The 27,721-nt window shown below is 35.9% G+C and overlaps 2 protein-coding genes and 1 long non-coding RNA gene across 7 annotated transcripts; 1 reads left to right on the top strand and 2 right to left on the bottom strand.

Moving 5' to 3' along the window:
* Window positions 1-1,667: 1,667 nt before the first annotated feature.
* Window positions 1,668-27,721, bottom strand: LOC143909762 (protein diaphanous-like). Of its 4 annotated transcripts, none has more exons than XM_077427928.1 (27): window positions 27,545-27,721; window positions 27,059-27,130; window positions 26,244-26,340; window positions 12,309-12,536; window positions 12,134-12,235; window positions 11,005-11,201; window positions 10,664-10,829; window positions 10,263-10,403; window positions 10,079-10,187; window positions 9,893-10,004; window positions 9,696-9,824; window positions 9,489-9,619; window positions 9,235-9,416; window positions 8,951-8,999; window positions 8,817-8,873; window positions 7,581-7,738; window positions 7,271-7,509; window positions 6,909-7,086; window positions 6,659-6,835; window positions 6,433-6,585; window positions 6,235-6,353; window positions 6,019-6,154; window positions 3,571-3,735; window positions 3,342-3,499; window positions 3,185-3,261; window positions 2,724-2,802; window positions 1,668-1,872 (listed from the first exon to the last, which is right to left on the bottom strand). In XM_077427928.1, the coding sequence occupies exons 3-27, from the start codon at window positions 26,295-26,297 to the stop codon at window positions 1,851-1,853; spliced, it is 3,318 nt and encodes a 1,105-aa protein (XP_077284054.1). In that variant the 5' UTR covers window positions 26,298-26,340; window positions 27,059-27,130; window positions 27,545-27,721; the 3' UTR covers window positions 1,668-1,850. The 4 variants fall into 4 exon arrangements, with proteins under 4 accessions (XP_077284054.1, XP_077284056.1, XP_077284055.1 ...); XM_077427930.1 differs by having other exon boundaries at window positions 8,817-8,861; XM_077427929.1 differs by lacking the exon at window positions 26,244-26,340 and having other exon boundaries at window positions 8,817-8,861; window positions 27,545-27,709.
* LOC143909766 (uncharacterized) lies at window positions 14,069-22,721 on the bottom strand. The gene is made up of 2 exons (XR_013260373.1): window positions 21,568-22,721; window positions 14,069-14,213 (listed from the first exon to the last, which is right to left on the bottom strand). It is a non-coding gene; the product is annotated as an uncharacterized LOC143909766 (long non-coding RNA).
* On the top strand, window positions 24,033-25,602 carry LOC143909765 (uncharacterized). Of its 2 annotated transcripts, none has more exons than XM_077427934.1 (2): window positions 24,033-24,317; window positions 24,583-25,602. In XM_077427934.1, exon 2 carries the CDS (start codon window positions 24,676-24,678, stop codon window positions 24,991-24,993), a length of 318 nt encoding a protein of 105 aa, XP_077284060.1. In that variant the 5' UTR covers window positions 24,033-24,317; window positions 24,583-24,675; the 3' UTR covers window positions 24,994-25,602. The 2 variants fall into 2 exon arrangements, with proteins under 2 accessions (XP_077284060.1, XP_077284061.1); XM_077427935.1 differs by having other exon boundaries at window positions 24,033-24,321.

The raw sequence follows: 27,721 nt of genomic DNA, 5'->3' as shown, positions 1-27,721 counted from the left end.
GCAGTATACAAATAAGGCATTGTGTTTTTAAAACACTAGATACAATGAGAAAAATATACTTTTATATACATACAAATAGTCAATATCCAGAATTCACATTCAGTTTTGAATATACACAGTCGTTTAGAACATTTCAATACGAGAAGAACCCAAAAAAGGTTTCAGTTATAGTTTTGAGTTACGCCAAAGTAGTCTAAATTGAAAGTTTAACTTGCGAAGTTTCAAATTACAATATATATACCCGTTCATAGAAACGAAAAGTATCTTAAGAAAATCGAATCTCAAAATCTTATTTACACGCGCCACATAACTCATAAGAGTGTACGTTAAAATTAAAATATTACATCACTACAATATTTGAGCATCATTTCTAGATCCGGCCGCCGAACCGAAAATATACAAAACAATGTTTTACCAATATTTCAGTAACACATTAGCGTTTGTAATGAAAACTTCATCACAATAGCTCGGACATGGCAGGAAAAATCAGTAATTATTATGTACAAGATTTGTATACAAAATAATTAATACAAAATAGAATATAATAATAATAAAAATCACTCGCATCGCATTCAAGAACGCAAATATTGTATAAATTCGCACGAAACGAACGTACGTTCTGAAAAACTTGGCAGTGAAAGTATTTCAACGATCCTCAACAATCACTGGGTACAGCTGATTTGACCTAATCATTTATACTAATAATTACAATACAATATATAGGCACGTTATACAAAAAAAATACAGTGCATCAAATAAATATACAAAAATATTATGACCATCGTATGTACATTTATCTATTTTATATACAAAAAAAAAAATAATAAGATCACTAAGCGTTATTTAAAAGGCCAATTTTTTTCTATAATCTAATATAATATTAATGCTCATTGACTATGAAAAATATTGTCATAACACTGATTCTTGGAATCCAAATAAATTGAATTTAAATAGTGGTATTATACAAGCAAAATCGGGACAAAAAGTTAAATTACTGATTTTCAACTATCAAATATCACATTAAACAATGATATATTTAAATATCAGAGTAAATTATGAAAAAGTTTCATTATTAACTATAAATTTTTATACAAAATTTACGTCGTGATTATTCACATCCTCATCTATGTATACGAAAAAAAATTTTGGTCCCTAAATTTATCGAGACATTACAAATCATATTAAATTGGCACATCAAAAATTAAAATATTTATAATAATTAAACATTAATTAATTTAGCCAATTTTTATCAACATAAAAATTATATAATATAAAAATAAAATATATTTTCTCTAATGTTACTCTTAATCGATACGACTTGAAAAATATGAGCTCACACATGCATTTTTGCTTAAGTGATCAATTCTCATAATTTTCGTAAAACTACGTAAAAGCAGAATTGAAATATCACTGATTTGGGTCTACGTGACTTGACAGAATGTTAAATGACAGAAAACGCAAATATCGGAAGGCAAAGATCGAAAATCGAAAGATCGTAAGTCGAAAGGTCAACAAAAAAATGGTGCATGGTAAACCATTTACCATGCACCATTTTTTTGTTGATCTTAAGACTTAAGATCTTTCGATTTTCGATCTTTGCCTTCCGATATTTGCGTTTTCTGTCATTTAACATTCTGTCAAGTCACGGAGACCGCACTGATTTACACAACGACAAAAAAAATTATAAAAATAAAATTCGTAAACATAGCATTCTTTGCAAAACATTCGTACAAAATATATTCATCTTCTTCGTTACGATTAAAAGGAATGTTATTGTGCATTTTGACTTCCTTTCGTTGTGTGGACGGTTCTTCGACTTTCAGTACTCTTCGCAAAGAATATACAGCGTATCAAGCAGAGCCCAATATTTCACTATAAAAAAACAAAACGATAAATACAACACAAATAAAATCAATACTAAAGAATTAGCTTATATTCAATGAATCAATCAATGTACAAGAAGAAACACCAAATTATATATAAATACATAATTATTACACAAGCACTATGGTCAACATTGCAAACATCGTATACAATACGATCAAACACAGAGAAATGTAATATTAATAGAAGTGGATTTAGATATTATATTGTTGTTCAGTGACATTCTGTCCACGGACAGATCTAAATAATTTTAGCACCAAGTCGTATTTGACGCTTGGTGCTCGACCTATGTCCGTTAAAAACTTCTCTGTTTGTTTATATTACTCGCAAGATGGGCAAGCAGCAGGCAATTGCACAATACATTCAAAAACACACAATAAACAACATGGGATACATTTCTATAAGTAAATTGATCCGATTGTATTCCATGCGATGTAACGTATTTATAGAGACGTACCGCGTAAAATTGACAACAATCTCTGATCAAACACTTATGCAACAATACGTTTTTATACGACCATCCACACAGACATCTATGGAGAGAAACCGGCGAACCTTAAGATATAACAGAACAACTCAAGATTTTGCGAGATAAATAGAGAGAGAGGGAAAGCCAATTTTGCAGGTACCGTTTCAATGAAAATCAGTAAAATTGGCAAACTCTGATAGGAAACGATCGACCTGGTCACAAACCAAGGTCTGGCCAGCAGCAAGCCGTGTGACTCGAACTCATAACCACACTGAACATAGACGGATATACTACGCACTAGTCCATGCTGCTGGTTAAATTTATAATATTCAATTTAAACAATATTTAAGTTAAATTTATATAAATTTACCTAGAAAGTTCTCTAGTTGACAATGCACCGACAAGTCCAGATCTTGACCTGCTGCGACTCAATTGAGCACGTCTTTCAGCTACATAGAAAAAAAAAACAAAACATATACCAACTGTAAACAAAAATTGTACAGATGTATTTAATAATTCAGCAAAAGGATGTAGAAAAGGCTATCGATACATTTAGAAGTTATGTTATGAACAATAAATAGGACACAATCAAAATATGATGAATAATGATGAGCTATTACTTTCTATGATGATTCCGGTGTCGATTAATTCCAAAGTGCAAATTTGAAGAGTTCCCTCGTCTACACATCCTAAGTGAACGCATTAACAAAAAAAACAAAGAAGAGCAACACTTAAACTATGTCTCGAAAGTGCAAACGATGTGCAAACTCCGTCGAATGGAAATGCGAAAAATGACAATCGAAAACGGTGAAATGAAATGTGTGTACATACCTCCGGCAACCCTCGTTCCTTTTTTACGTTGTCTTTCCCTGCTGAAGGCGGAGCCGCTCGACAGTGCCTCCATCAAACTAAACAAAATAATACAATATTAATAAATCAAATTCCATTCGGCCAAAACGAATAACACGAAAACAAATTTGTATGTAACCTGTCCATGACGCCATCTTGTTGTGCATCCATGTTGACCAACTGTTTATGCCGTTGGGCTCTTTCCCCACGTTCCCTTTCGGCCAGAATTCGGGCATCTTTAGCCCGTTGGGCCTTTTCTTCGGCTTCTTTGATCGCCAAATTCTCACCGTGAGCATTCTAAAATGAAATAATACATATATATATATACACATCAAACATCAAAGTACGAAGATTACCAGGGTACTAACACCAAAGGCGTCCTTGAACATTTTAATATCGCCGAAGAAATCTTCAAGAGTGTATTTGGCTTGATCGAACGCGTAGAACTCGGCCAAGTCTGCATACAATACTTCCATTTTCTTCAACATCGAGTGCAAGACGTTACACTGACCCCGAGCTTCTTCGGCAAACGACTGTTGGCATTCAGTAAGTCAAGGAAAATAGTATATTTGATAATCCTCGAATTGATCATAACGCGTATGAAGCAATTGAGGACTCCCTGACACATTTGAAAATCGGTAAACTCTATTGGAATTCGAAAAAGCAGCCTGTGATAATATATAAATTGTCACGCAAAGCATTTATTTTATTTTATGCATATATGTAGGGTTGGAATTGAACGAAAGGCTGATGTATGGGCTATGGCTGAGAAAGAGTATGTTACGACTGATTGTGAGAAGGGGATGAAAAGGGGTAGAGATGTAACTGTTAGTAGCAGTTGGACCACGGTTGGTCGCTAAACCTCCGCACGTATCGTCTTAACAAACAACATGACTGAAAACGCACATGTTTGATCTTCACCTCAACCGCCACATCCCAACCGTGGTCCTGAAAAGCGTCATCTGTCAGGAATCTCTACCACATATATGTGGGGTTGGAATTGAACGACAGGCTGATGTATGGGCTATGGCTGAGAAAGAGTATGTTATGACTGATTGTGGGGCGAGGGATGAAAGGGAAAGAGATGTAAGCGTCAGTAGCAGTTTGACCTGTACTCCGAGCGGTCGGTCGTCAAACCACCGCATGTATCATCGTAATAAACAACATCATCAACAATCATCTGTCAGGATTAATACCACATATATACAGTCTTCCCAATAATGTAGTAATTTCTGTAAACCTTAATGTTTTTAAAAAAAAATTATTGGATGAAGAAGGCATTCGAATACTGACGAAACTTTTCAATCAAATATATGAAACTGGTAAAATCCCTCAAGAATGGTTGCAGTCGACGTTTATTCCCTTACCAAAAAAAAATAAGCCAACCGGCTGCAATGACTATAGATTGATAAGTTTAATGAGCCACACCCTTAAAATACTTCTCAAAATCATCCAAGAGAGAATAAGGCGTAAGTGCGAAAGTATGATAAGCGAATCAGAGGAGGATTGGGAACAAGGGAAGCGTTGTTCTGCATGAACGTACTCCTACAAAAGTGTAGGGATTTCAAAAAGAGGATATACGTCTGTTTCATCGACTTTGAAAAAGCATTTGATAGAGTGGAACATGATAAATTAATCCATGCACTAAACCAAACCGGTATAGATGCAAAGGATATCGCCCTTTTGAAGAACCTATGTTGGAACCAATCTGCTGTCGTGAAGGTTGAAGACTTGGAAACCGAAAAAGTAGAAATTAGTCGAGGGGTACGGCAGGGATGTGTATTGTCGCCCATGCTCTTCAATCTGTATTCGGAAATGGTGTTCAACCAGGCAGTCGATAAGTCGAATAGGAGTAAAAATAGGTGGCGAAATTATAAATAATATCCGTTTCGCTGATGATACGGCAATATTGACGGAGAGTGCCGAAGACCTACAATCGTTATTGATCGCAATTGATCATTCATGTCAAAAATGGGGTCTGTCTATTAATATCAACAATATAAAATCAATGGTAATATGTAAAGAAAAGACGGATCCATTAAACCTGAGTGTGCGCGGACAAATGATTGAACAGGTCGACCAATACAAATACCTAGGAGCAATGATCAATACGGAAGTCAGTTCCGAAATGGAGATAAGAAGAAGGATCGAAATAGCAAGAAATGCCTTCGGCAGCATGAAAAATGTTTTATGTTGTCTATGAAATTGCGTTTAAGAGTCCTGCACTCCTATGTTTGGTCGGTGTTGCTGTACGGATGCGAAACGTGGACACTGTTAGTGGCATCCATGAACAGGATAGTCCTTTGAAATGTGGTGTTACCGGAGTATGCTAAAGATCTCGTGGAAGGAGCATGTAAGAAACGAAACAGTCCTCCAGCTTCTTCATAAAAAGAGAGAGCTTCTTGACACGGTGAAGCGCCGTAAGATGGAATACTTTGGCCACATTATTCGCGGCCCCAAATATCGCCTTCTACAAACAATCATAGAAGGAAAAATAGAAGGCAAACGGAGGCTTGGGAGAAAGAAGCTCTCTTGGCTCCGGAACATCAGGTCATGGATGGGACTCGGTCTCGAAAGCTATTTCGGCTTGCCCATGATAGGGAAGAATTCGCACGGGCCATAAACGATGTCTGCCCATGGTAGTCGCCTACGTCTGACCATGGTAGTCGCCTTCTTTCCCAATATCTTTTCTATATTTTTGCTTTATTTTATTTAACACTAGCAGAACCCGGCACGCGTTGCAATGCCACAATAAAACTGATCTGAATTTTTTATAGAGAAGATTTCAAAATGATTATATTCGTTGAAAAGGATACAAGCATCACATTATAGAATTGATCTTCATTATCTTGAGGCACTTTAGAATTCGTAAGATCCGTTTCGAGGTTTTTAATATCCGAATCCATCTTCTTCAACGATTTCTGAAGGTTATCTATAGATACGCGAGCAGCTCTGAAACAATTACATAAACACTAATATAAAACAATGATCATATGGATAAACATTCACTCAAAAATTTCTATTCAAATCACCGATCGGCATGAGGTACTTCTTCTGCAAAGGTTAAAACTTCAGGGAATTTGGTTTCTATAGTACTGACTAAGTAATGTAACAATGTGTGTTTGTTTTCTAAATCTTTAGTAGCTGTTAGCTGAAATAGAAATTATAATAGTTTAATAAAATGTATAAAAATTATTAAAAAATATAAAACAAAACACAAATAAACAAACCTTCGTTAGGAAACTCATCTCGAAACCGAAAGCGCCGGCATTTTTAGAACCAGTGTTCATATAGTTTCCGAGCAAAAGGACTAACTCTAATATTTTGGCAAACTTGGCGCTTTTCTTGATCTCCTCGCAGGCCGCCGTACCCGACACAATATCCTACAATAGAAATCCCTCATAACTTCGCATACATAAAGTATGGCAAAAGACTTAATAGTTATCGTATATTTACCGGTTTAACTTCCTGTATCAATTCTTTATAGTGTTCTCTGAACGAAAGACTCTTCAATCTGGGCAGTAGCCGTTTGATGTCGGCGATCGTAACAGCGAACTGTTCTGCTTCAGTCAAATCTTTATACGAGTCTTTGAACTCCAATAATCTTTTCAACTGTTCCGGAGACGGCAAGTACTTAAAAGTAATCGTTCGATGTGAAAATATCCAGTACAACTTATTCAGATATATATAACGATATAATGCATACCTGTATGAGAAGATCCAAAACAGTAGCGCTCAAAACTTTAGTATCACACCTCATGATGCACTGTCTGACGGCCGAATACGACATGTGTTTCAAAGATCCTCCGAGCAATATCGATATGTTTTGAGCCGCTTTACCGTCGAGCACTTTCAAATCCTTCACTTTTTTAACAGTTCCCATTCTGAATACATCAATCACGTAATAAGTAATAAGTTTTAATAAGGTTTTTTCATTTGGTGGGTTCATAACCGATATTCAACATTCTATACAAATAATTATATAATACATGCCAAATATTGGTTCGAAATTCTCCAAATGCCTACATATTCGAATAGAACAAATATAATGATGAGTAATAAGCAAACCTGTCGACAGAGTCTTCAGATTTTTTCACAGCCGGTTTGGAAGAAAACCTTTTCGCCAAACCAGTTAGAATATCGGGAGACGCTAAACTTTCTTCTTGAACTCTCACCCAGAAGGATTTTTCAGACATTTTTTGTGGAACGATAGTCTTCCAATTGGCCCTCTTTAAAGCGACTCCACCTTCGACTTCCCATTTGCGTTTTGGTTTGAGTCCGTACGGAAGTATATCAGGTCGAGGCATCTGAAATAACTTACTTATAATACTATTCTGTGATAGAAATCTAGCACACAGTTAAGTTGCAATGTTAATACCATTGGAGCGCCTGGCATTCCCATCGGTGGAGGTGGTGGTCCTCCGGGTCCACCGAACATAGGTGGTGGAGGAGGAGCACCACCAAACATTGGAGGTGGTGGAGGAATACCTGGCCCTCCAGGCATCATAGGTGGTGGTGGTGGTGGCATACCCATACCTGAAATAAACATAATTGATTCAGTAGGAGTTGGCAAACTGCTACTTTTTTATGTTTGGCGTTCGGTGCATCGTAAATAATGTAATTACAACTGAAATTGGGCCTTGTTTTATTTATAGACCCAAATATAAATAATTAGCGACTCTAGTTATATATTAGCAGTGTCTCTACTTGGTCATTTTCGTCTTCAATGTTCACTTTCAATTTTCATTTCAACATTCAACATGGTGCATGCCTTACGGCGTATGAGTAGTTGCATGCAATCAACCGTCCACACTTGTTCAATACTGTTGACTGAAAATTAAAAATGTTTCAGCAGTGCCAGTGCCACTCTTTTTGATTTCTCTTTACAATAACAATTTTTTTTTTACATGCGCCTTCCTGGCCAATTATAAACAATGCAGCATTATTATTATACAAGACATCTATGAATTGTACATTAATCATACTCAAATAGTGGTGACATAGTAGGTAGGAAGGTTTATAGCCAATTTAATCGGGAATCGTTTCAACAATTAAATCAGTAAAAAAGGGCAAACTGTGATAGGAAACGATCGACCTGGAGTCATAAATATCCAAGTCTGACTAGCAGCACTACAGATATACTCAGAAAAATTCTTTTCAATCGAGGTCAGCTCACGGGATCGAGCCCGGCGCTTCTCGGTGTTAGGCAGAAGTCTAACGACCGAGCTATGCTGCTGGCTAACAAAGACACTTAATTTTTTCTTCACTTCTTTAGAGGTCATATAATATTTTGTTCCCAAAACTTACAAGTTTAAATTTTTATCCTCGTAGTCCTATAGTAAGGAAAAACTTTAATAATCTTCTATAAAGTTTACTATTTCTACCGATTTGAGGGTGACGTGACGCACAAAAAGTTGTAAAATATCTGTCAAAACACATCCGTTCAACACCAAAGCGCATGCCTTCGCGCATGCTTTCGCGCATGCACTACATCTGACAAGTGCATGCGTTCAAGTTGCACGAAAAATGAACAAGTGAAGACTGCTATTTAGTATCAGATGCAATTTCATTAATTTATTTAAATTTTCCAGTGAGACGAAATTAAAACACTCACCGGGCATTGGTGGAGGAGGTGGAGCACCCGTCGCAGCCGGTACGCCTAAACAAACAACTATATATAAATATATAAACTGATGAGCTACATATATAAAAATAAAATAAAAAACAAAAAGGTATAAAGGTACTAACCAGGCATAGGAGGAGGAATCGGAGGTCCACCTGGACTGCCGCCAATCGTCTGTTAGTCATAAATTTAAGATTAAAATGGAATCTGAAGAATATCTAAACGATATCTAGCGCTCTAGCAGGGAGTTTGAGTAATACAAGTCGGTAAAGAGACTTTTGAAATGCTAGTGGGGCTTATTTTCTGGCAAAAATGGTGCTTGCGAGTGATTTATCACCCCAACTGCTTGCATAGAGTGTCAGATATTGCTCGTGATATAGCGAAATGCTATAAACTATCAGTGGCTAACCTTAGCGATTGCAGCTATCGATGAAGGATTTAAATGCGATGTGGTTCCGGGCTGTTGCAATTGCCGTATCCGCTCTTCCAAATGCGTCGTTTTTGCTTCGGCCTCTTGTTTAGCTGATAACGCATCTTCCAACTGCTGCTTTACTTTCAACATTTTAGGCTCATCTTCCGCTTTTGATTTTTCTATGTCTAGATAAAAAATAGAATAAAAAACACTCTAAATACGACGATATGATTCAATGTGCGAATTCTCACCGATAAGACCATCGATCAACGGTTTAACGTCAATATTGAATCTAGCTGTAGCTCTGAAATCAGGATCGTACCCGTTCTTGTGCAGAACTATTTGCGTGATACACTCTTCAATCAATTTGTAATAGGCCGGCCTGAAAAATGTCAATGTTAGCGTTGAATATTCAATTATGATCATAGAATGATACTTACGTGAATGTACGGATGTACCTAATTAAGTGATCATCTCGTATGAATAGCAAGTGTTGTAAAATTGATAAAAGATATGGTTCAGCAGCGGTATCCATCGTTAAATTTTTTACTAATTCAAAGCAATCGTTTATGTCATCGAAATCCGTTCTAAAATTCATACAACAATTGAGTAAATTTAAGTAAATATGTAAGTTCGGTCGGACATCAATATTCACCTAACGCTGTCGAATCTGTTAATGAATTCTTCGTGATCATCTTCAGCGTTGCCATCGAAAGCCGTTATCTGAATATTCATCCCACCTTCCGTATAAGTACTACGCAAGTCATCTAAAACCAATTCATAATCAAATGAAATAAACATTTGAATTAAACCAAACAAATCAATTACAATAAAGACATACCTATGAGATCGAAGAATCCAATCCTCATAATTTCATTCCTCAAATGTAATCTAAAATCTAAGTCGTCTGGAGTATTTATAATAGCATTTAACAATTGCATACAGGCAACCTAAAATTCAAACCAAATTATATATAACCAAATGTAACATTAATTGTAAGCGATGTTGAATAATCTTCAAAAAACCTTCAACGATTCGGAGACGTTGTTGCGCAATCCTTGAATTACGGGATAAAATCTTTTACCACTCGAAGGATCTCCACTGATAGTTATGGCGTCCAATACTTTTTGGTGCCCGTTGGGTATTAAACAAGTAGCGGCTAAAACCTGTATCATTATACAAATAATAAATTCATCAAGTACATACATAATATACAACTTTAATATAAAGGATGCATGATGCAAGTAGAAAAGTCAGGTTGAAAGTGAACCCACATATCTATCATGTGCATATCAAACAGATGGGTCCACGCGCAATCTACTTGGCGCAAGCTGTGACCTTCTATGATCGATTTAATTATGGTTTCATGCATACTTGACATGTCTACTTGGGTAGAATCAGTATTGCGATGTGAACAGTACTATACCTTAACGGCTTCAAACATGCAATGAGGTTTGGATGGATCTACACTTTTCGCGATGGCCGGAAAAGCTGCAGGACAAGCAAATACTGCTCGAATGCCCACCGTGTTGTTCATAATAGCTTTGAGACATTTTATGCACTCGTGCTGTGAACGTGTATAGCGTTCATCTCTATAATAAACAAGTCAAATAAAATATGCAAAATATGAAAGCTTTGAAAAGAGGCAGTTCATTCAGATGTTATAATCATTTAATTTTTTTTTCCTTTTGGTTAGCTACCCCAAGTTAAACTGTGGCTTCACAAAGCTAAGCTTCAAATAATTTAAAAAATGGTGAATAAACTCACTTAACGTAACAACTGCTGAGTATGCTGACGAGTTTCGGGACGCCAGTGTCGACGAAGTCTTCCACCCACGACAGTGGATTGTTGGTCAGCGATATGCGTAAGTTTTCAAGGCATGCAGTCAACTTGTTCACGGTCAAATCGGGTTGGCTCAAATAGGTTATGTAATCGGCCGGTTTTTCAAATTTCGAACGACCCTCCTAAAATACAGAAAGATACATTAAACTCTCAGAGTACTTATTTCCTTCACACCACTTTTGTGTGTATGTACACGTCATATAGATAAATATAGACAATAATTAACAAAACTAAACGACCTTTGGAGCCACCCATACAATGTAAAACTTTCAAAAAATTAAACTAAAATGCAGCACAAAGAAAACTGTAAATAAATACTTAATTTCAAGATACTACGGAACTACATAACCAGCAGTACGAAAAGTATTCTTTGGTACAATTTACATATATGGACACATTCATGTCTAACGTGGCGTAGACGTAACAGCATTAGCCGACAAAATCTATTCATACTATACAGCAGTACATGTCACCGTGACGTATCAAGTAAAACAGGTTTTATTTGGCCACTGTGGAATATTCGCGAACGTGACGTCACAGTAGCGAGTGCACGTGTATTAACGAAAGCGCGCATGCGCATATTAATATTTTCGGAAACGTCATTTTATGACGCAAGCAATATTGCGCCGTATCGTCGCACTTTGTAATGCATATGTAAGTCGATTTTGACTTGTACTCGACCGAAACTTGTCTGAATGTGCTGAAACGTGCGTTACTGTATAATATGAATAGAAACTGTCGTTTATATGATCTGCTGTGCTGTGCTGTAGCTGTGAATTGCTAGAAAGTATGATTTGATCTTTAATTTGGCAGTTTGAATGCGGTCCAAATTTGATACCTGCGTAACATTTAAGCTACCCAAAGTAAACGAGTCACTTATAAGTATCATAATTTCATTGGTCTGAAATGTGGGGGTTTCTTAATCAACTGAAGACTTTAAGTTTTGTCAAAGGAAAGGTTCTTATTGAAAAATTAGCCAACGGCATAAAGTTTCATGATGTTTTCGTAATTGAAATTGATTATAGTGTCATCTTTAACGTTATAATAAACAAACCTGAGAATTTACAACTTTATAAGCAATAAGCGTTTTCCTCTTTTGTGCACTGTCGTATACTCGCAAAGGTTTTTTCTTTTCTTCGCTCAAATTCATATCTGCCTAAAAACGAAAGAACGTTCATTAAATATATTATATGGAAACATTGAAATAAAATGTAAAATCTAAATCATACCAGCATCTCCTCAAACTTGTCATCGATTTGACGATCGTCTAAATTATTCACCATATCTTTATAGTCGACGACATGATCCATGCTTCCGCCGGAGTCTTCCTCATCGCAATTCGCCGACGGACAGTGAAGGGATGAGGGACGACCAGCATCTTGTGGCGATGCGGTCGTCCCTCCTCCGCCGGGAGCTCCAGGAGTCGGCTTCTTCGGCCGTCCGAAGAACGTTTCCATCTACAGAACAGACAAGACAAAATTATAAACAATTCTCAAAGGAAAAAAAATGCGACACGAGAAACAAATGCGCCATACTGAAAATGGCGAGTTCTCTCTTATGAACGTTTCGGCCGCTTTCAAAGTATCCATGCCGACACCCGAAGCCGTACTAAAGAAAAATTCAGTACAGAGCGACACTTTCAGCATGACACACTTATAATTCCCGAATTAGCCCACAGGATGATACAAATACATACATATAAAAAAAAAAAAATGAAACAACACAACAAACAAACACCTAGGATTAAAAATAAGCGTGCATTCTTTCAACGTTAGTGAAAACGTATGTAATATATGTAATAATATACTCACAAACGAATAGACTGAATTCATAGCGTGGCTCTTTTCACTCGATACAGTTGTGTAAACGATTCGAGTCACTTCATTTGCAATTGCAAATTATATTTATCACAATGTTATGCACTTGCCGATCGACACAATCGTCGGTTAATTTTATATGCGTACGTAATAATACTAAAAAAAAATTTTATGGTTTCAAATTCGAATCACTCTGTGTAACGTGAAAATAAAAGGTGCGCTAAATATCGTAGGTAGAGGAAACTGTGCCAAAATGAAGAAGTCACCGCTAAATACACTCAAGACTAAATAAACATGTAAGCATGCATTATTGTCGTCGTCGTTTTCGCAATGAATATTTTTTTTCTTTGTCATTGTCATTTTTGTAATGAATACATTATTCAAATAGTGTGATGATTTTTATATCAATTCTATGAAGTTTTAAGCAGATGCTAACTAAAATTTTTTGGTTGGTTTGGCATTATAATTTTTTTACAAAACTTCCATTATGGAGAAGTGACATAAAAAGATATTACACGATAATTTAATAAATTCGAGGCCTAAAAGAATAAAACAATGGAATCACCATCGAATATGTATTTTTAAATATTTTTTGTAATGATTTATTTATTATTTATTATAAATTATTCATTATTTACTATTTATTATAAATTGTTCATTATTTATTTTACATTATAATATATTCATTATTTATTATTTAATATATGTAATTTACTATAAACTATACACAAATTTATAATAAATAATTTGTTATTTATTGTACATTATTTATTATACATTATAAATTATTCATTATATATTATTTACTATACATAATTTATTATAAATTATTTATTATTTACTATACATAAATTATTTATTATTTACTATACATAAATTATTTATTAATTACTACATTGCTAAATTATTTATTAATTTGTATATATAATTCTTTTAATTTTTTTTATTATTTACTATACATAAATTTACAATAAATAATAAATAATTACAATTAACATTATAAATTATTTATTATTTACATAATGTATTATAAATGATTTATTATTATTATACATTATTTATAATAAATTGTTTATTATTGCGCTGCGAAGCAATAGTGATAGAGGGGGGGAGGGCTTGTGGAAACCAGAACTTCCTCTCCCCAATTCTTTTCTTTCGTTTAATATTTTTTTGCAAAATATGTACATCCGAAAATTATCATTTTTACTTTATCTATGTTTTAAAGATGTATTCACTTTTATGACCTTTACTACAAGTCTAGGATAGATTTGAATTATGACTATTGTCCACCCGGTGTAGGTAAAACGTACATGCCATCTCCCTCGCCGCCTCTCGACCAATAAGCATTTCGCGCGTACAAACTGTCTGCAAGAAATGCTATTGGTCGAGAGGCGGTGAGGGAGATAGCACGTACGTTTTTCGTAAGTCTCTTCCTAGGGCGAACCAAGTATAGACACGATACATAACAACCCAATGGTAAGAACGCACCCAAAAGTGCGACACGGAACGCGTACATCGACTCCAACTGTGAGAGGCGTATCGTCGCACCGCAGGGGGTTGCCCATTGCGAGATAGCACGAGCATATGCAATTCGACGACTTCTTCAAGTATGGGTATCACTGCAAACCTATCACCGAAAACACTCCAGGAGGTGAGGGGCGCTGCAGTACAGATTTGGCGTACCGGAGTACGTATAGCGTTTCTTTTGTATGTGCAAAACTATCGACAAAAGAAAACGCATACATCTCTGTGTCTTTACCTCTAATCCTATATAAATATTGAGGAAATGCTAACAAGTTGTGCAATTTTGCACACCGCGATTAAAGCAAACGAGTACATCAATCAGAAAAGTTGCCAAAGAGTTGCAGATTAAACCTGAACATCTAGCATCGATATCAATTGGACAACGCCAATCTGATAACGCACGTTCCTGTTTGAAATTCCAACTGATTAATTTACTTTGATACTGCGACTCGATAACAATATTACATGTTGCAAAAGGAAGCGTGTGACAAAAATAAACAATAAAAACAAATAAGCGACGATTGTACCACGAGCACTAGCAGAACTGACACAACTGTTGTTCAACATATGGTTTTGCAAAGTTGACCATAAACACGGTCGACGTCATCCACCACAAATAGAAGTCATTCTAAATGGCCATCGATAAATATACGATATTATACACGAGCATCACGTGCCACGAGTGCTGTTCAAACATCAAAAGTGATGGTCCAGACCCGATGAGATAATCCGAATGGAATAAGCCCGGCTTTGACCCGAATCTAAACTCACCTATCATACTATACATACATTGATATTATATGTTGAAAATCTACGAATTCGTAACACTGGATGATATTTTTAAAATTTTAGACGGTCACGAACCGAAGCCGCATAAAAAATGGCGTCACGTGTAAACAAAATCGCCGATATGCTAATAAATACGTTATGTAGTGTGTTTGACATTGTAATTATGCGCTCAAATATCGATCCATTGAACACCGCATACTAGGCGAATGAAATTAAATTTGAATGGAACTTGGCCAGAATAGAAAAAAAAACAGTTATGGATTCTGAACGAGGGTGCCAAACTCAGGACCCAAGCGGTTGAAATGGCGTGTGTATCTAAAGGAAATGGTGGGTGTAGCGAGTGATTCAACTGGCTGGGTCATGACCTTAGAATGGTCGAGTAAAAGGTTGCCAAAAAGGTTGCATTGCAACGAGGTAGGTAGATCAGTGGAACGATCCAGACCAAGTAAATCTCGCAGTAGGAAAAGTTCGATCGAACCAGCATGAATTAGATGGTAAACGGGTAACATCCCAAATGTGAATCGCTACCAGGATAGCCGCCGCTACGAAAATCGCTCGCGCGGTCTCCTGTCACACGAAAATTCGTCGCACAGGAAAACATTGCCGTACAGAAAACTGCCAAAAAATTGCTCAGCAAATGCTTTCTTTTTACAAGATTTGGGTAGTTTGAGCAATATTTGGTTTTCCTGTGCGACGAATTTTCGTGCGACGGGAGACACGCACGAGCGATTTTCATAGTGGCGGTGTTATCCTGGTAGCGATTCAAATTTGGGATGTAATCACCGAACTGAATTAGATACTTAAAAAGTGGGCGAGAAATCTAAATTGGCAGATATATGTACATATGTGGGTCCACCTTACGGCACAAACTCAGAGTTGATGAAGACTCGAAAAATGAACTCGTATCAAAGCATTAAGATTAGGAGTGGGGGTAGACGAAACCGTCCACTCGCACTCTTTATCGTAATGCTTTAGTACGAGTTCATTTTTCGAGTCTTCATAATTTTCTTAGAATTATTCATATTACTAATAAGTAGTCACCGGAGCCTGAGGGGGCCGTGTATTGTTCAAAGGTTGTAAATGCATTGTTAAAGGTTTGCTGAACAATGGATAGCACTGTGACTATCCTACCTCTACTAATAAGAAGCAGTAGTTTATATTCCAAATTTTCATACTCCAAATTCAAAAATGTTTTTTCAAACATAATTTTTGAATTCCTTTTCTACTAAATTAATAAAAGACTATAAAAAAAATTCGATGAGTCAACTCAGGCTCAGTACAATAGCGATATTATCGATTGAACACGAAGAAGCTTCTAAAATATCGTTGAAATATGTAATTGTCAATCAATTTAATTTTTATAAAAAAAATACTAAAGGGGGGCCTTTTGTTAATATTTGCAAGCGGGCTCAAATTTTATAATTACGCCACACGAATGTACGTCGGGAAAACGAACAAGAAAATTAGTGAATTGAAAAAGTTTATGAGATAGAATAAATGCTTGTAATGAAATGAGAGTGAAAAGAGTAAATTTTAAGTGAGTTGTGAAGGGGTGGTAGAAAGCCGCGTTTGGATAGATGGCTATCATCGTTCGATCTGACACTAATTTTTAATTAGTTCGTTAATGATTAAATTCCTCTAGCTTCAAGTCGGAGACATTAACCTACTTCAATGTTAACTAACCTTCGTATGTCGGTAAAATATCAAAGCGATCTAAAGAGTGGAAGTGGTTCAAAAACGAATTTTTGACGGGCAGGAATGTCACTAAACTAACAGAGTGAAGCTAATAAAAAAAAAATTAGTGAAACACAATCCAAAGCAGGGATAGAATTTGAAGTTGAATAAATGAATTTGTGCAAGAAGGGAGGCAATGGAAAAGATCAGATATTGCTTCAGCTACATAGTGAAGAATCCTAAAAAGAATACTTGATAAGAAAAAAGCTTCTAAAAAAATATTTAAAGAAGTGAAGAATGGCTTGCAGTATAATCATGTAAATCTTGGAAGCCAAAGAATACTTGAAAAAATATATATATTTCGTACCAGGACATGAGATTAGAACGTTCACACCTCGTTTACGGCGACTTGAACTTCCTCAAAACGAAGTATCACTTAAAAAAACCTTCACTTTTCAGCAAAAAAAATAATCATGAAAAGATTTGTCGAACCCAACGAAACGTTCAAACGCGATGGCGGACGCGCAAACACAATCATCATACATACCTATCATTAAAAAAAAAGACCAGATAACGTAAATATTTAGAACCGATCGAGATTTGCAATTTTTAGACGTGCCAAATATAATTTGTACATAAAGATGAGAGTCTATTTTAACAAATGACACAATTAGACGTGACGATAAGGATGATGCGAATCCAAAACCGTCATCGACGACGATGCAAATATGACATTGACAAAAACACTTCGACGACAAACACTACCTACGTTTTTATAAAATCGACAAGTGATCCGAGAAAAATTCAAATTTATATAAAAAAAAAACAAGCAAAAAACTGTTAATACGCAATAAAACCTTAAATAGCATTGAAAATGTTCCAAGCGAGTTAAAAATGCACTGCACTGTACCAAACGCAACTGCCTAGTGATTATAATGAAATGCAAAACACAACCAAGAAAGTGCACTTTGCGTGAATCAAACCGCAATGATGATATCATAAACACACATGTTTAAACAACATTACCACTGAAATTCAAAATAGTACTAACGACAATGATGATAGCATGACTGGAATTATTCCTGCAATGCACATGCGGGAAAAGTTTTTCCCCTATAACATGCGACACGATTTAATGCGTCAAAGCTTTTATTCTTATGTGGATCTTCAAACCCTTTGAATGCCGATTAACGCCGATCGGCGTTTTGCTGACAAATCCATGGGCCTGCAAAACGCCAATAGGCGTTGTACATTGAGCATGTACAAAGTAAATAAGAATACTACCCGCTAAGCCTTTAAAGGTAGCATTGAAAAAAAAATGCATTGAACATGGGTCGTGTAATCAGAGTTAAGCATTTTTCAACGTTTACAAAGACTCGTTTACACCGGAATTTATGAATTTATAACTATAGAAAAATTACCCGATGGAAATCCCTAGCTGCTGAGTATTTCAGATTGTGGCTTGGCATTTAGATTGTGAGCATTACATTTTAACAACAATGAAGAAGATATAACTAGTTTTGAAAAAATACATTCATTAATAGACCTCTTTTGTTTGTTTTATATTGTTGTAAGATATATTAGAGAGTCAAAACACACATTTACAAAACTCTAAATCCTCGGCGGTAGTTATCTAGGGTTTGTTTAGATTAGCTACAATTTTGATACCTGCTTTCTATTTGGATTTCTAAATAATTATAGTTGGAAATGCTGACGAAATTTTCAGCGTGGAAGCCAGAGACGGAGTGAGGTAGCGACTCTGAACACGGGCGAGTTTGGTCCCAACTCGCAGGAAGGTGACCGAACTCGACCATGTCATATAGCGAGCCGCTGTATGACTAAACGCAATGTTTTAAGCCGCTCAAGGAGTCAACAAATGTTTCCTGACAACCAGATCCTACATATATAAAATGTAACAAAAAAATAAATAAAATGTAACAAGTTGGTACAAAAAGCAACTCTGACGCGCCACTTGCAGTGCGTTTCTCATACAAATAATATTTGGCCGCGCTGTGTCGCTGCAGTGCAGTGCCGCCTAGTGCGGTCTAAGCTTAACTCTAAGCTAAACATAAGCGCACCGGTGCGCGCTCCTTCGTATTTAAGGCTATAGCTCGAAATTAATTTTGGTTTCTTCATAGCGACATCTAAAAATATCTTGCGATACTAATGAAATTGAAAAAAGTCAATATTTTGCGTTAGTTTGTGATATATTTAAGAGGTTGGTATCAAGTTTGGACACTAAACACATATAATAAAATAATCGAATCGGTTTCTAAAAACGCGTGGCGATTAAGTGATTAAAGGTGAAAACACAAGGAGATACGCAGCATGTATTATTTTTTTTAGTTTTGCACATGCAAAAAAATCACTAGACGTACTCCGGTACGCCAAATCTGTACCGACATGTCCTTTTGCAAACCTCACCACCTGGAGAGTTTTCGGCGAAATTTTATCCTTCTATTGACAGCGATCGGTAACGGTGATTTCCATATTTGAAGAAATGTAAAAGAGGTTTGTCGAAATAATAAGATCATACGAATTAATAATGACATGTAGATACGCCTTTCACCGCTGGAGTCCACGTACGCGTCCCGCGGCGCACTTTTGAGTGTGTTCTTACCATTAAGCATCCTTGTTCTAAAAGCAATAAGTTTAGATCAAACCTTGTATCGAGAATTTAATTTTAAATTCAAATTATTATCAGACTAGCGGTAATTATGCAGATTGAAGGTGATTTCTGGCATCGTCGATTACCATATATGATTGCGATAACATGAATAAAAATGGTATTTATCAATAAAAAAATTGAGGCGATTCCGATGAATAATCTTGAGATAAAAACCTGACGCAAAACTTTAAACGAGATTACTCATTAACGGTAATAAATATTTAATTCACATAAATAAATTGTCTAAATTTTCACCTACATACATATATACATACACCCAGCGCAAAGCGAAGCTTATCAGTCACAAATTTTACCGGAATGGCCCATTTTTCGCCCTATTGGGTCTCACTTTCTGGCAATTTTGTTTTTATACTTTTACAGTTGTTTTCAGCATACCTCAACGTATTGTTGCCAAAAAGTTTTAAAGTCAGTTTCCCCCAGACTTTCAAGTAGTGCGTGTTTTTTTTAGTGTTGTGAGCGTTGAGCGTAAAATATGAATTTTTGTCGATCGTCGAGAAATCAAAAATTGTCACTTTCTGGGAGTAAAATTATTCTTTTGCGGAAATTTATCGACGAACGGGGACACATTCTACCTACAATAACTGTATTTTTTAAGAAGTATAAAAAAACAATGGACATAACACCTGTCGAAAGAAGAAAAATGGCAAAAAAGCTGACTTGAGACGAACGGATTTTAAAGAGAATTTTACTTCAAAACAGTTTCAAAACTGCGTCATAAATTAGGTCTGAGTTCATTGAAATTGGAAAAAACAGTAAGCCTTAGAACAGTTCAATATAAACTAAATGAACTTGGTCTATTTTAACGGCGCCGTGCAAAAAAAAACCCTCCTCACGAAGAAAATTAAGGATACTCGTCTTTGGTGGGCCAAAGAGAAAAAAAATTGGACAGTTCAAGATTGGGAGACGATTACTTTTTCAGATGAATCCAAATTCAACCTGATTGGATCAGATGGGATGGCGCTAGTACGACGAAAATCAGGCGAACGCTATAAAGAATCGTGCTAAGCGCTGACTGTTTAACATTCGCCATAGTATGGTATTGGGGGCCATCACACGGTATGGTGTTGGGTCAATCATCTAGATGGGATAGTCAACTCACAGGAGTATAAAAAAATCATCGACAAAAGCGTTATTCCTACATTAGAAGGCTTACCGGAAATGGTTAAGGATCTTGTCTTTCACGATGATTCATCGCATCGTTCAAAATTTCAGAGTATTCAAATTGTTTTCACAATTAATTTTAATTATTTTTAATGCATTGGTATATCACCATTAGGTTTTTTTTAAATATCGATCAAGATAAAGATAGTTTAGGTATAAACTCCATTGAATGGCCAGGAAACAGCTCGGATCTAAATATAATCGAAAATATGTAAGCAAAATAGGCAAAAAAATTGGAGATAAGAAACCAAAAACCATAAAATAATTAAAATACATTATTTATGATGTATGCTTTAATGAAATTAGTGATGAATTATTAAAAAAATAATATGAATCACTACTTAGACGAATAAAACTATTTATTAAAAACAAAGGGGGTCCCATTAAATATTAATATAAAAAAACATTTTTATTTGTATTCCCTACTATTATTTATTTAACTAATATTTGAAGTTCCCTTGATATGTTGAAAAGCTTGAAGAAAAAAAAAATCCGTTTTTATCGATATTTTGATTTATGAAATATACTCCAGGTATAAAAAAAATGTTCATTTTTACTCCAAATTTACAATGATTCCCCTCATAATGTTATCTATTGACAAAATCGCTTTTTTTTTTTGCTGCATATTGACGAAGAGGAGTTGTAGAAAGTAATACGAAAACTGTTATTTTAAATTCCTTTCCTAGTCTTTTAAAATATATCGTTATTTGCATGTGATGCAACTGATAAGCTTCGCTTTGCGCTGGGTGTATGGAATCGTGAAAGATAAGACAAATTGATCATAGAAATGATAAACATCGAATATATAATTTCAAAAGAGACTTTGTATGCAACTATTGTTGGGTAGTAGAAAAACAAATGAATATTCAAATAAAATAAAACTATTCAAATAAATTTAATAAAATGTTTACTATTAGATTGGCCATATTTAAGCTGTTTATATTACAAATACCGAGCGAAGCCGGGTAAAAACACTAGTTTGTAATAACGTAAAAATGTGTATACACACATAGACACAACACCAAATAACACACAATTAAACAATTAACGAAAAACTTGTCGGAACAATTAGGAGAAAAGCGAACCGAGATAGCAAAACGCTCGTTAGTACTTACTAACGAATGTATAATACACTATATTTATCTAAACGAAACCACATCTCCTAAAACAGTCCGATTGAATTGTCAAGTAGTGGATGGCTCACTATTGGAATGACGAAACCAATAACAAACAAACTACCTGTCACCTTGTAATTCAGGTGAATCAGCACAGGTGCATTATTGCACCGTGACACCGTTGTCTCGCACAACGTAGTCGCGTCTTGCGAATCGCGCCCAAACATGTTACAAGACAAGCGAATGGTTACAAAAAATCGTTTTCATATGCGTCACTTTAGTAGTACACAAAAGCAATAGCCGTGACCCAGTTGGGACTTGTATACAGCCACCGCCGAAATATGCAAGTTAGATACACCCAATCGGTATGCAAATATTCATCTGAACTAGATTTATTTTATTTTATTTACACATATGTATGTATATACCAGGAAGGCAAGTAAACCCCAAGGCAAGTAGCCCTAAGCCATGGAGCTAACAAGTAAACCCCAATGCGTCTTCCTTCCCAATTACAAAACATCGATATATAACTTATAGATTAATTTTAACAGAGCAACAAAATTTAAGGATAAAGGATCCTTTAAAAAACCCAAGTAAAGTGGACAGATGATCTGGTGTAACCGTAAAGGGATCAATGTGATCGGAAAGTAAGTTGAGAAGACGAATGGCACGAGCAATAGGCGAATCAGCGTATGGGAGCCCATAGCTTCAATTCTTCAAGTACTGTCGGATTGCTTATCTCACCTCTTAATAGTTGATAGAAGTGAGATATCAATTGGATATTCCTTCTGGAGGATAAGGTGACATAACCTAAAGTTCCCTGTACAAAACAACTGGGATACAGCAGGGGATAGTACCCAAACTCTCTCATACATAAATATCGAAGAAATTCCCTCTGAACTCTTTCAATTAGTAAGGAGTGGGTTACTCCACTGGGACTCCATATTATGGAACCATATTCCAAGATGCTACAGACTGAAGAGTTAAGCCCACATATATTTGAAATTATGAGCATTGCGTATAACAAGTCCCAGCATCTTTGAAGCACCACACTTTCATCTACTCTCAAACACAATGCCAAGATCATTTATGGTAAGGCAAAATTCCAGAATATTCCCTACCAGATTATAAGGATACAAACTAGGAGTGGAGGAACAGGAAAATTATAGCACATGACATTTATTAATGCTAAAAAGCAAATGGTTGTCGGATGCCCAATTCTTTGCCGAATTCAAATCATTTTGTTAAAAAGTTAAAAGAGTCCAAAATATTACGAATGGTTCGAAAAATTTTGAGGTCATCGGCATACAACAGAAATACATACACATAGATGTGTTCGATTGCAAAAACAGCCCCAAACTTTTGGAACGATTGTGTCTCATAATCGCATGGTTGAGTCAACTTGTAGCATCGAATGTTTGCACCATTTATCAGCTAAAAACAATAGGCGAAGCAAAGTTTACCTTTCACGATACAATAATGCATACATACATACATACTTACGTACAAGTGATATGCATTGATAACATATTGTATAATACCGATGATTCTATAGATTAAAAATTGTACGATTCTATCAGGAAACAATATTTGACAAAAAAAAAGTTTACAAAATGTCCCGATTAAAAAATAAAAACACAAGTTCTTCGGGATAATAGTTCAGGAATGAAAAGGGGGAGGTGAATAAAAAAATCAAAAGTTGATTTCCCTATCAGAATTAATAAAAAATGTTTATAGTTCAAAACCTATGCAAATTCACACGATACTATTTGGCTGTAAAAGTTCACTACAAATATTGAAAATATTTCTTATCAATCTCTATCAGGTTATAAAATGAATTGAAATATGTGTAGCGTAGAAATTAGGTGATTGGTGCTCTTCGATCACCGGTTTACTAGCGCTGATCACCTGAGTCATAGCTAGAATAGTTTGAGCCTGGGGTCAAACTTACTACTATCCCCCCTCCCCCCTTTATTATTTATTTAATTTTAGCATACATCCATGTAGTAAAAAATCAAAATTTCGTTTTCTAATTTAATACTAGCAAAAAATAAATTGAAATTCAATCAATTTAATTTTTATTCTTTATTAAGTTTGTATGTGTCATATATGTACATATGTCTATGTGCGATAACCCACATAGACATATGTACATATATGAAAAGGGGCAGAGATATAACGGTTAGTCGCAGTTGGACCTGTGCTCCGCGCGGTTGGTCACTAAGCCTCCGCAAGTATCGACTGAAAACGCGCGTGTTGGATCTTCACATCAACCGCCACATCCCAACCGTGGTCTTGAACAGCGTTATCTGTCAGGATTTTCTACCACATGTATGTACGTCACAGCTAAAACACCAACAAAACGTACGAATATAATATGAACATAATAACAGATCAACAAAAAACTTCTATATATACTGTTTGCTACCAATGTTTCCTCCAAGGCAAAAAAAGATTTTTTATATGTAGGTAGGTAGGTAGTTTTTTCCATTTTTTTTTCATATTAAACAATTAAATATATTAAAAGGGTATTTGAAACACGGGACCGACAGATTTCTTTTAATTTTTTAAAATTAATAACTTAAAATGCCATAACCCATGCGATGATATTTCATCGGGCACAAAACTAGTTTATTATGATAATAAAATTATTTAATTAATTAAAAGGAGAACACTGCTATTTTCGTAAATGGGTAGGGCGAATTTGTAACTTTCTTCTGCATTTTAAATAAAGGTGTAACGCGACGTTTTCCCATCGTCCCATAGGGCAACACTCGCCCTTTATTTCGAGTGGCCACCCAGGGAAAAGCTATATAGGCGCACGCGCATGTGGCGCGCGTCCTCTTACACGCGAACTCCCGTCGAAGAAAGATCTCTCCTGTGCACGTCTCCAGGGGGAGACGGGGCCCAGAGATCCACCGCCATCTTGCTGAAGAACCGCCGCGAGGTCGAGTGGAGCATCACTCCCTCCCCTGAGTTCCAGCCCAACTTCCCCTGCATTCCTCACGCTGTTTCCGGAGAAACCTCAGCCGTGAGACCGACGAGGAAGCTGTTATCACGCAGACGACTTGCAGTCAGGAACCTCCCCGACTATATACATTTATATAACTATCCCAAGGTTAGTCCACGTTTCCAGCTAACTTGACTCTTGGAAGAATAACGACGTATAACGCCCTCTGCATAAAGACACGCGTAAATCCGTTCATTACAAAGATTAATAAACCTTCAGAAAATAATCAACACTTCCAAATTCAAAATCCCCTATATTACCAACCGCGTTATGGCGCCCCCGTCAATGTGACGCCCGGGGTCATTTGCCCCCCACGATACGGCCCTAGTGTATCGTGGGGGGCAACACATAAGATGAATTTTTATTTTTCTTATATGCGTCATTGTATTGTTACGTACACCGCCGAGTAAGTGCAATCAGATTAGGCCGAGTAGCATCCCAGAGACTGTGTGACCGTTATAATTGATTTCAAGGATTATCTCCAGACTAAGTGCAAGTAGGCTAAACAATGGCCACCGAATTGGCCGCTATTGGTCCCTTCTTAGAAGTGACCGATAGCGTGGGCCTGAGTGTCGTGGGAATACATATCCGGGTACATGCCTGACAACAACAGGGAAGTAAACAGACGTCGACGATGCCCTGAGCGACCTATCCGTTATAAGGCGGTACTTAGGCGATATCAAAACATTCTGGACGGAGCACTGGCAGTGCGTGTATCTCCTTAATCACCAATAAATGCTGTAAAACGACTTTGGCCTTTTACTTGGATCCTCCACCCACCCCTACGCAACAGTATTATTATTTTGTTATTTGTATCATTGTATTTTGCAATGTTTTTATTAAATTTTGTTTACGTTTCCGGCGATAGTGACGCTTTGGAGCAACATGTAAAGTCACTATGGCCTGATTTGAATTTTTTGAAAATAAACAAATCGAAACTACTCGAATAAATAACAACCCATCGCAATAGCCTCATATACTAATATCATATATGTATGTACATATAATTAATACAATAGAAATTGTATTAAAATATTATTAATCAATAAACAATACTAAGATTTATAATGTGTTTCTTGAAATTAGAACGCAATTTCGGAATAAATGTTATCTCCGAATGTATGAGTAATATTATAAAGAAAAAATTGATTTTTATTTCCGAACGAGTATTTGTACAATAGTTACATACATAAATTGTTAACATTTACGCATTATACAGTCAATTAGTTTATTTATGTTAAAACAATAACAAAGAACATAAACAAACACACTAAAAGCCGGCCACAACAAATCGAAGCTTCGCACACTAACTAAACAAATACATATGTAAATACAACATCAAACTATAAATTTCTCTACGTTGTTCAATTTCAATGTGGACTCACAGTCTTTTTACACCAGCTTTCCTTCCTGGTGACCATTGGCATTCTTTTTGACATTCGGGACCCTCACGAGACAATAATTTCAACAGTCCAAACAAAGCTGCATGCAACACAATATGGATACTTAATATATACAATATACATGTATAAGCTATATTTGAACAGTTCGTGTGTTCGCTGAATTACCACAAATTCAAACACAAAAAAAAAATAATATCATACAACGTTCGAACATTAGTAGACATTCGGAAATATGCGGTTAAGAATGATTAAAAACGACAACACGTTCACTGTTCAAAAATTAATTAACAATGGCAATCATTACAAAATTATGTATGTATGTATTACCGATTATAAATCCACCACCTGGCAAGTGTACCGCACATGTTGAGCGATACAAAACAACTACAACTGATAAAAAAATATATATATATTGTTTATATGTCTGAATAGATTGTAATTTAACATTCCGGCTCGTTACAGAGACCGATATTTGATATATCATATGAATAATAATTATTGTTACTATGTTTTTATTATATAAAATTCGTTAACAATTGTTATGTAAATGAATGAAATTATATTATATATTAAATACAATTAAATTGCATATTTTATTCATACAATTTCGCCAGAATTGTGATTTTATATTACTTCCATAATAGTCAGTATGTTTATATTGCACAACGTTTTGAAACATCTTTAATGTATTATATATCCGATTCAAAACCTTTTCAATATCAATAACGATATTTTTAAATACTCTAAAAGTATACATATGTAAATCATATCAGAATTGAATAAAAATGAATACTCACAAAACCAGATTTAGTTTTCTCTTGTCGCGACATTCTCGTAGAGGACATGATACTTCACAGATGAAACCCATTCTAAAATAAAAACAAAACATACGTATATGAGTTCAATCAATTTTCACACGTAACATCTGTGTGTATAGAGTGCGTACGAAACATGTGAATTCGGAATGCATTGAATAATAACGCAAACGAGCATGCGCTTCGAACGAGTTGTGGAGTAAATGACAAAGAATGCGGATATCACTCGGAACAATAGCACGGTGAGAAAAAAAAATCGACAATTAATAAGGACATAGAAGGGTCGACTATTCGTTGGTTGCATTTCGAAGAAGAGTGTTCGGCAGCAAGAGGAGGGCTGATAGTTGTTGTCGCAAACGTCAAATAGTAGAAGTGTCAACAGCGACATAACCTCCAAAGGTCGAGACCGTTAGTGACAGTTGGCAAGCAGTGGGGAGGGGGCCGGGGAAGAGGGGTTGAGGTACCCACCGCAGAGTGCCCCCGGACGATCGAATATCTTCGGGGCGAGGAGCAGTCGAGTGTAAAAGGAGAGGAAAAAGCGAAATGCACAATCGAAATCGCAATCGCAATCGCAAACACAACCGCAGCCGCCGCCCGCCGCTACGTCACCGCAGACAACACGCCACGGCTACCAACCCACCACGC

The sequence above is a fragment of the Arctopsyche grandis genome, chromosome 3, assembly GCF_051622035.1.
Source record: "Arctopsyche grandis isolate Sample6627 chromosome 3, ASM5162203v2, whole genome shotgun sequence".
NCBI lineage: Eukaryota > Metazoa > Arthropoda > Insecta > Trichoptera > Hydropsychidae > Arctopsyche > Arctopsyche grandis.
The sequence above is the reverse complement of the archived record's forward strand: the minus strand, read 5'-3'. Positions and strand labels throughout refer to the sequence as shown.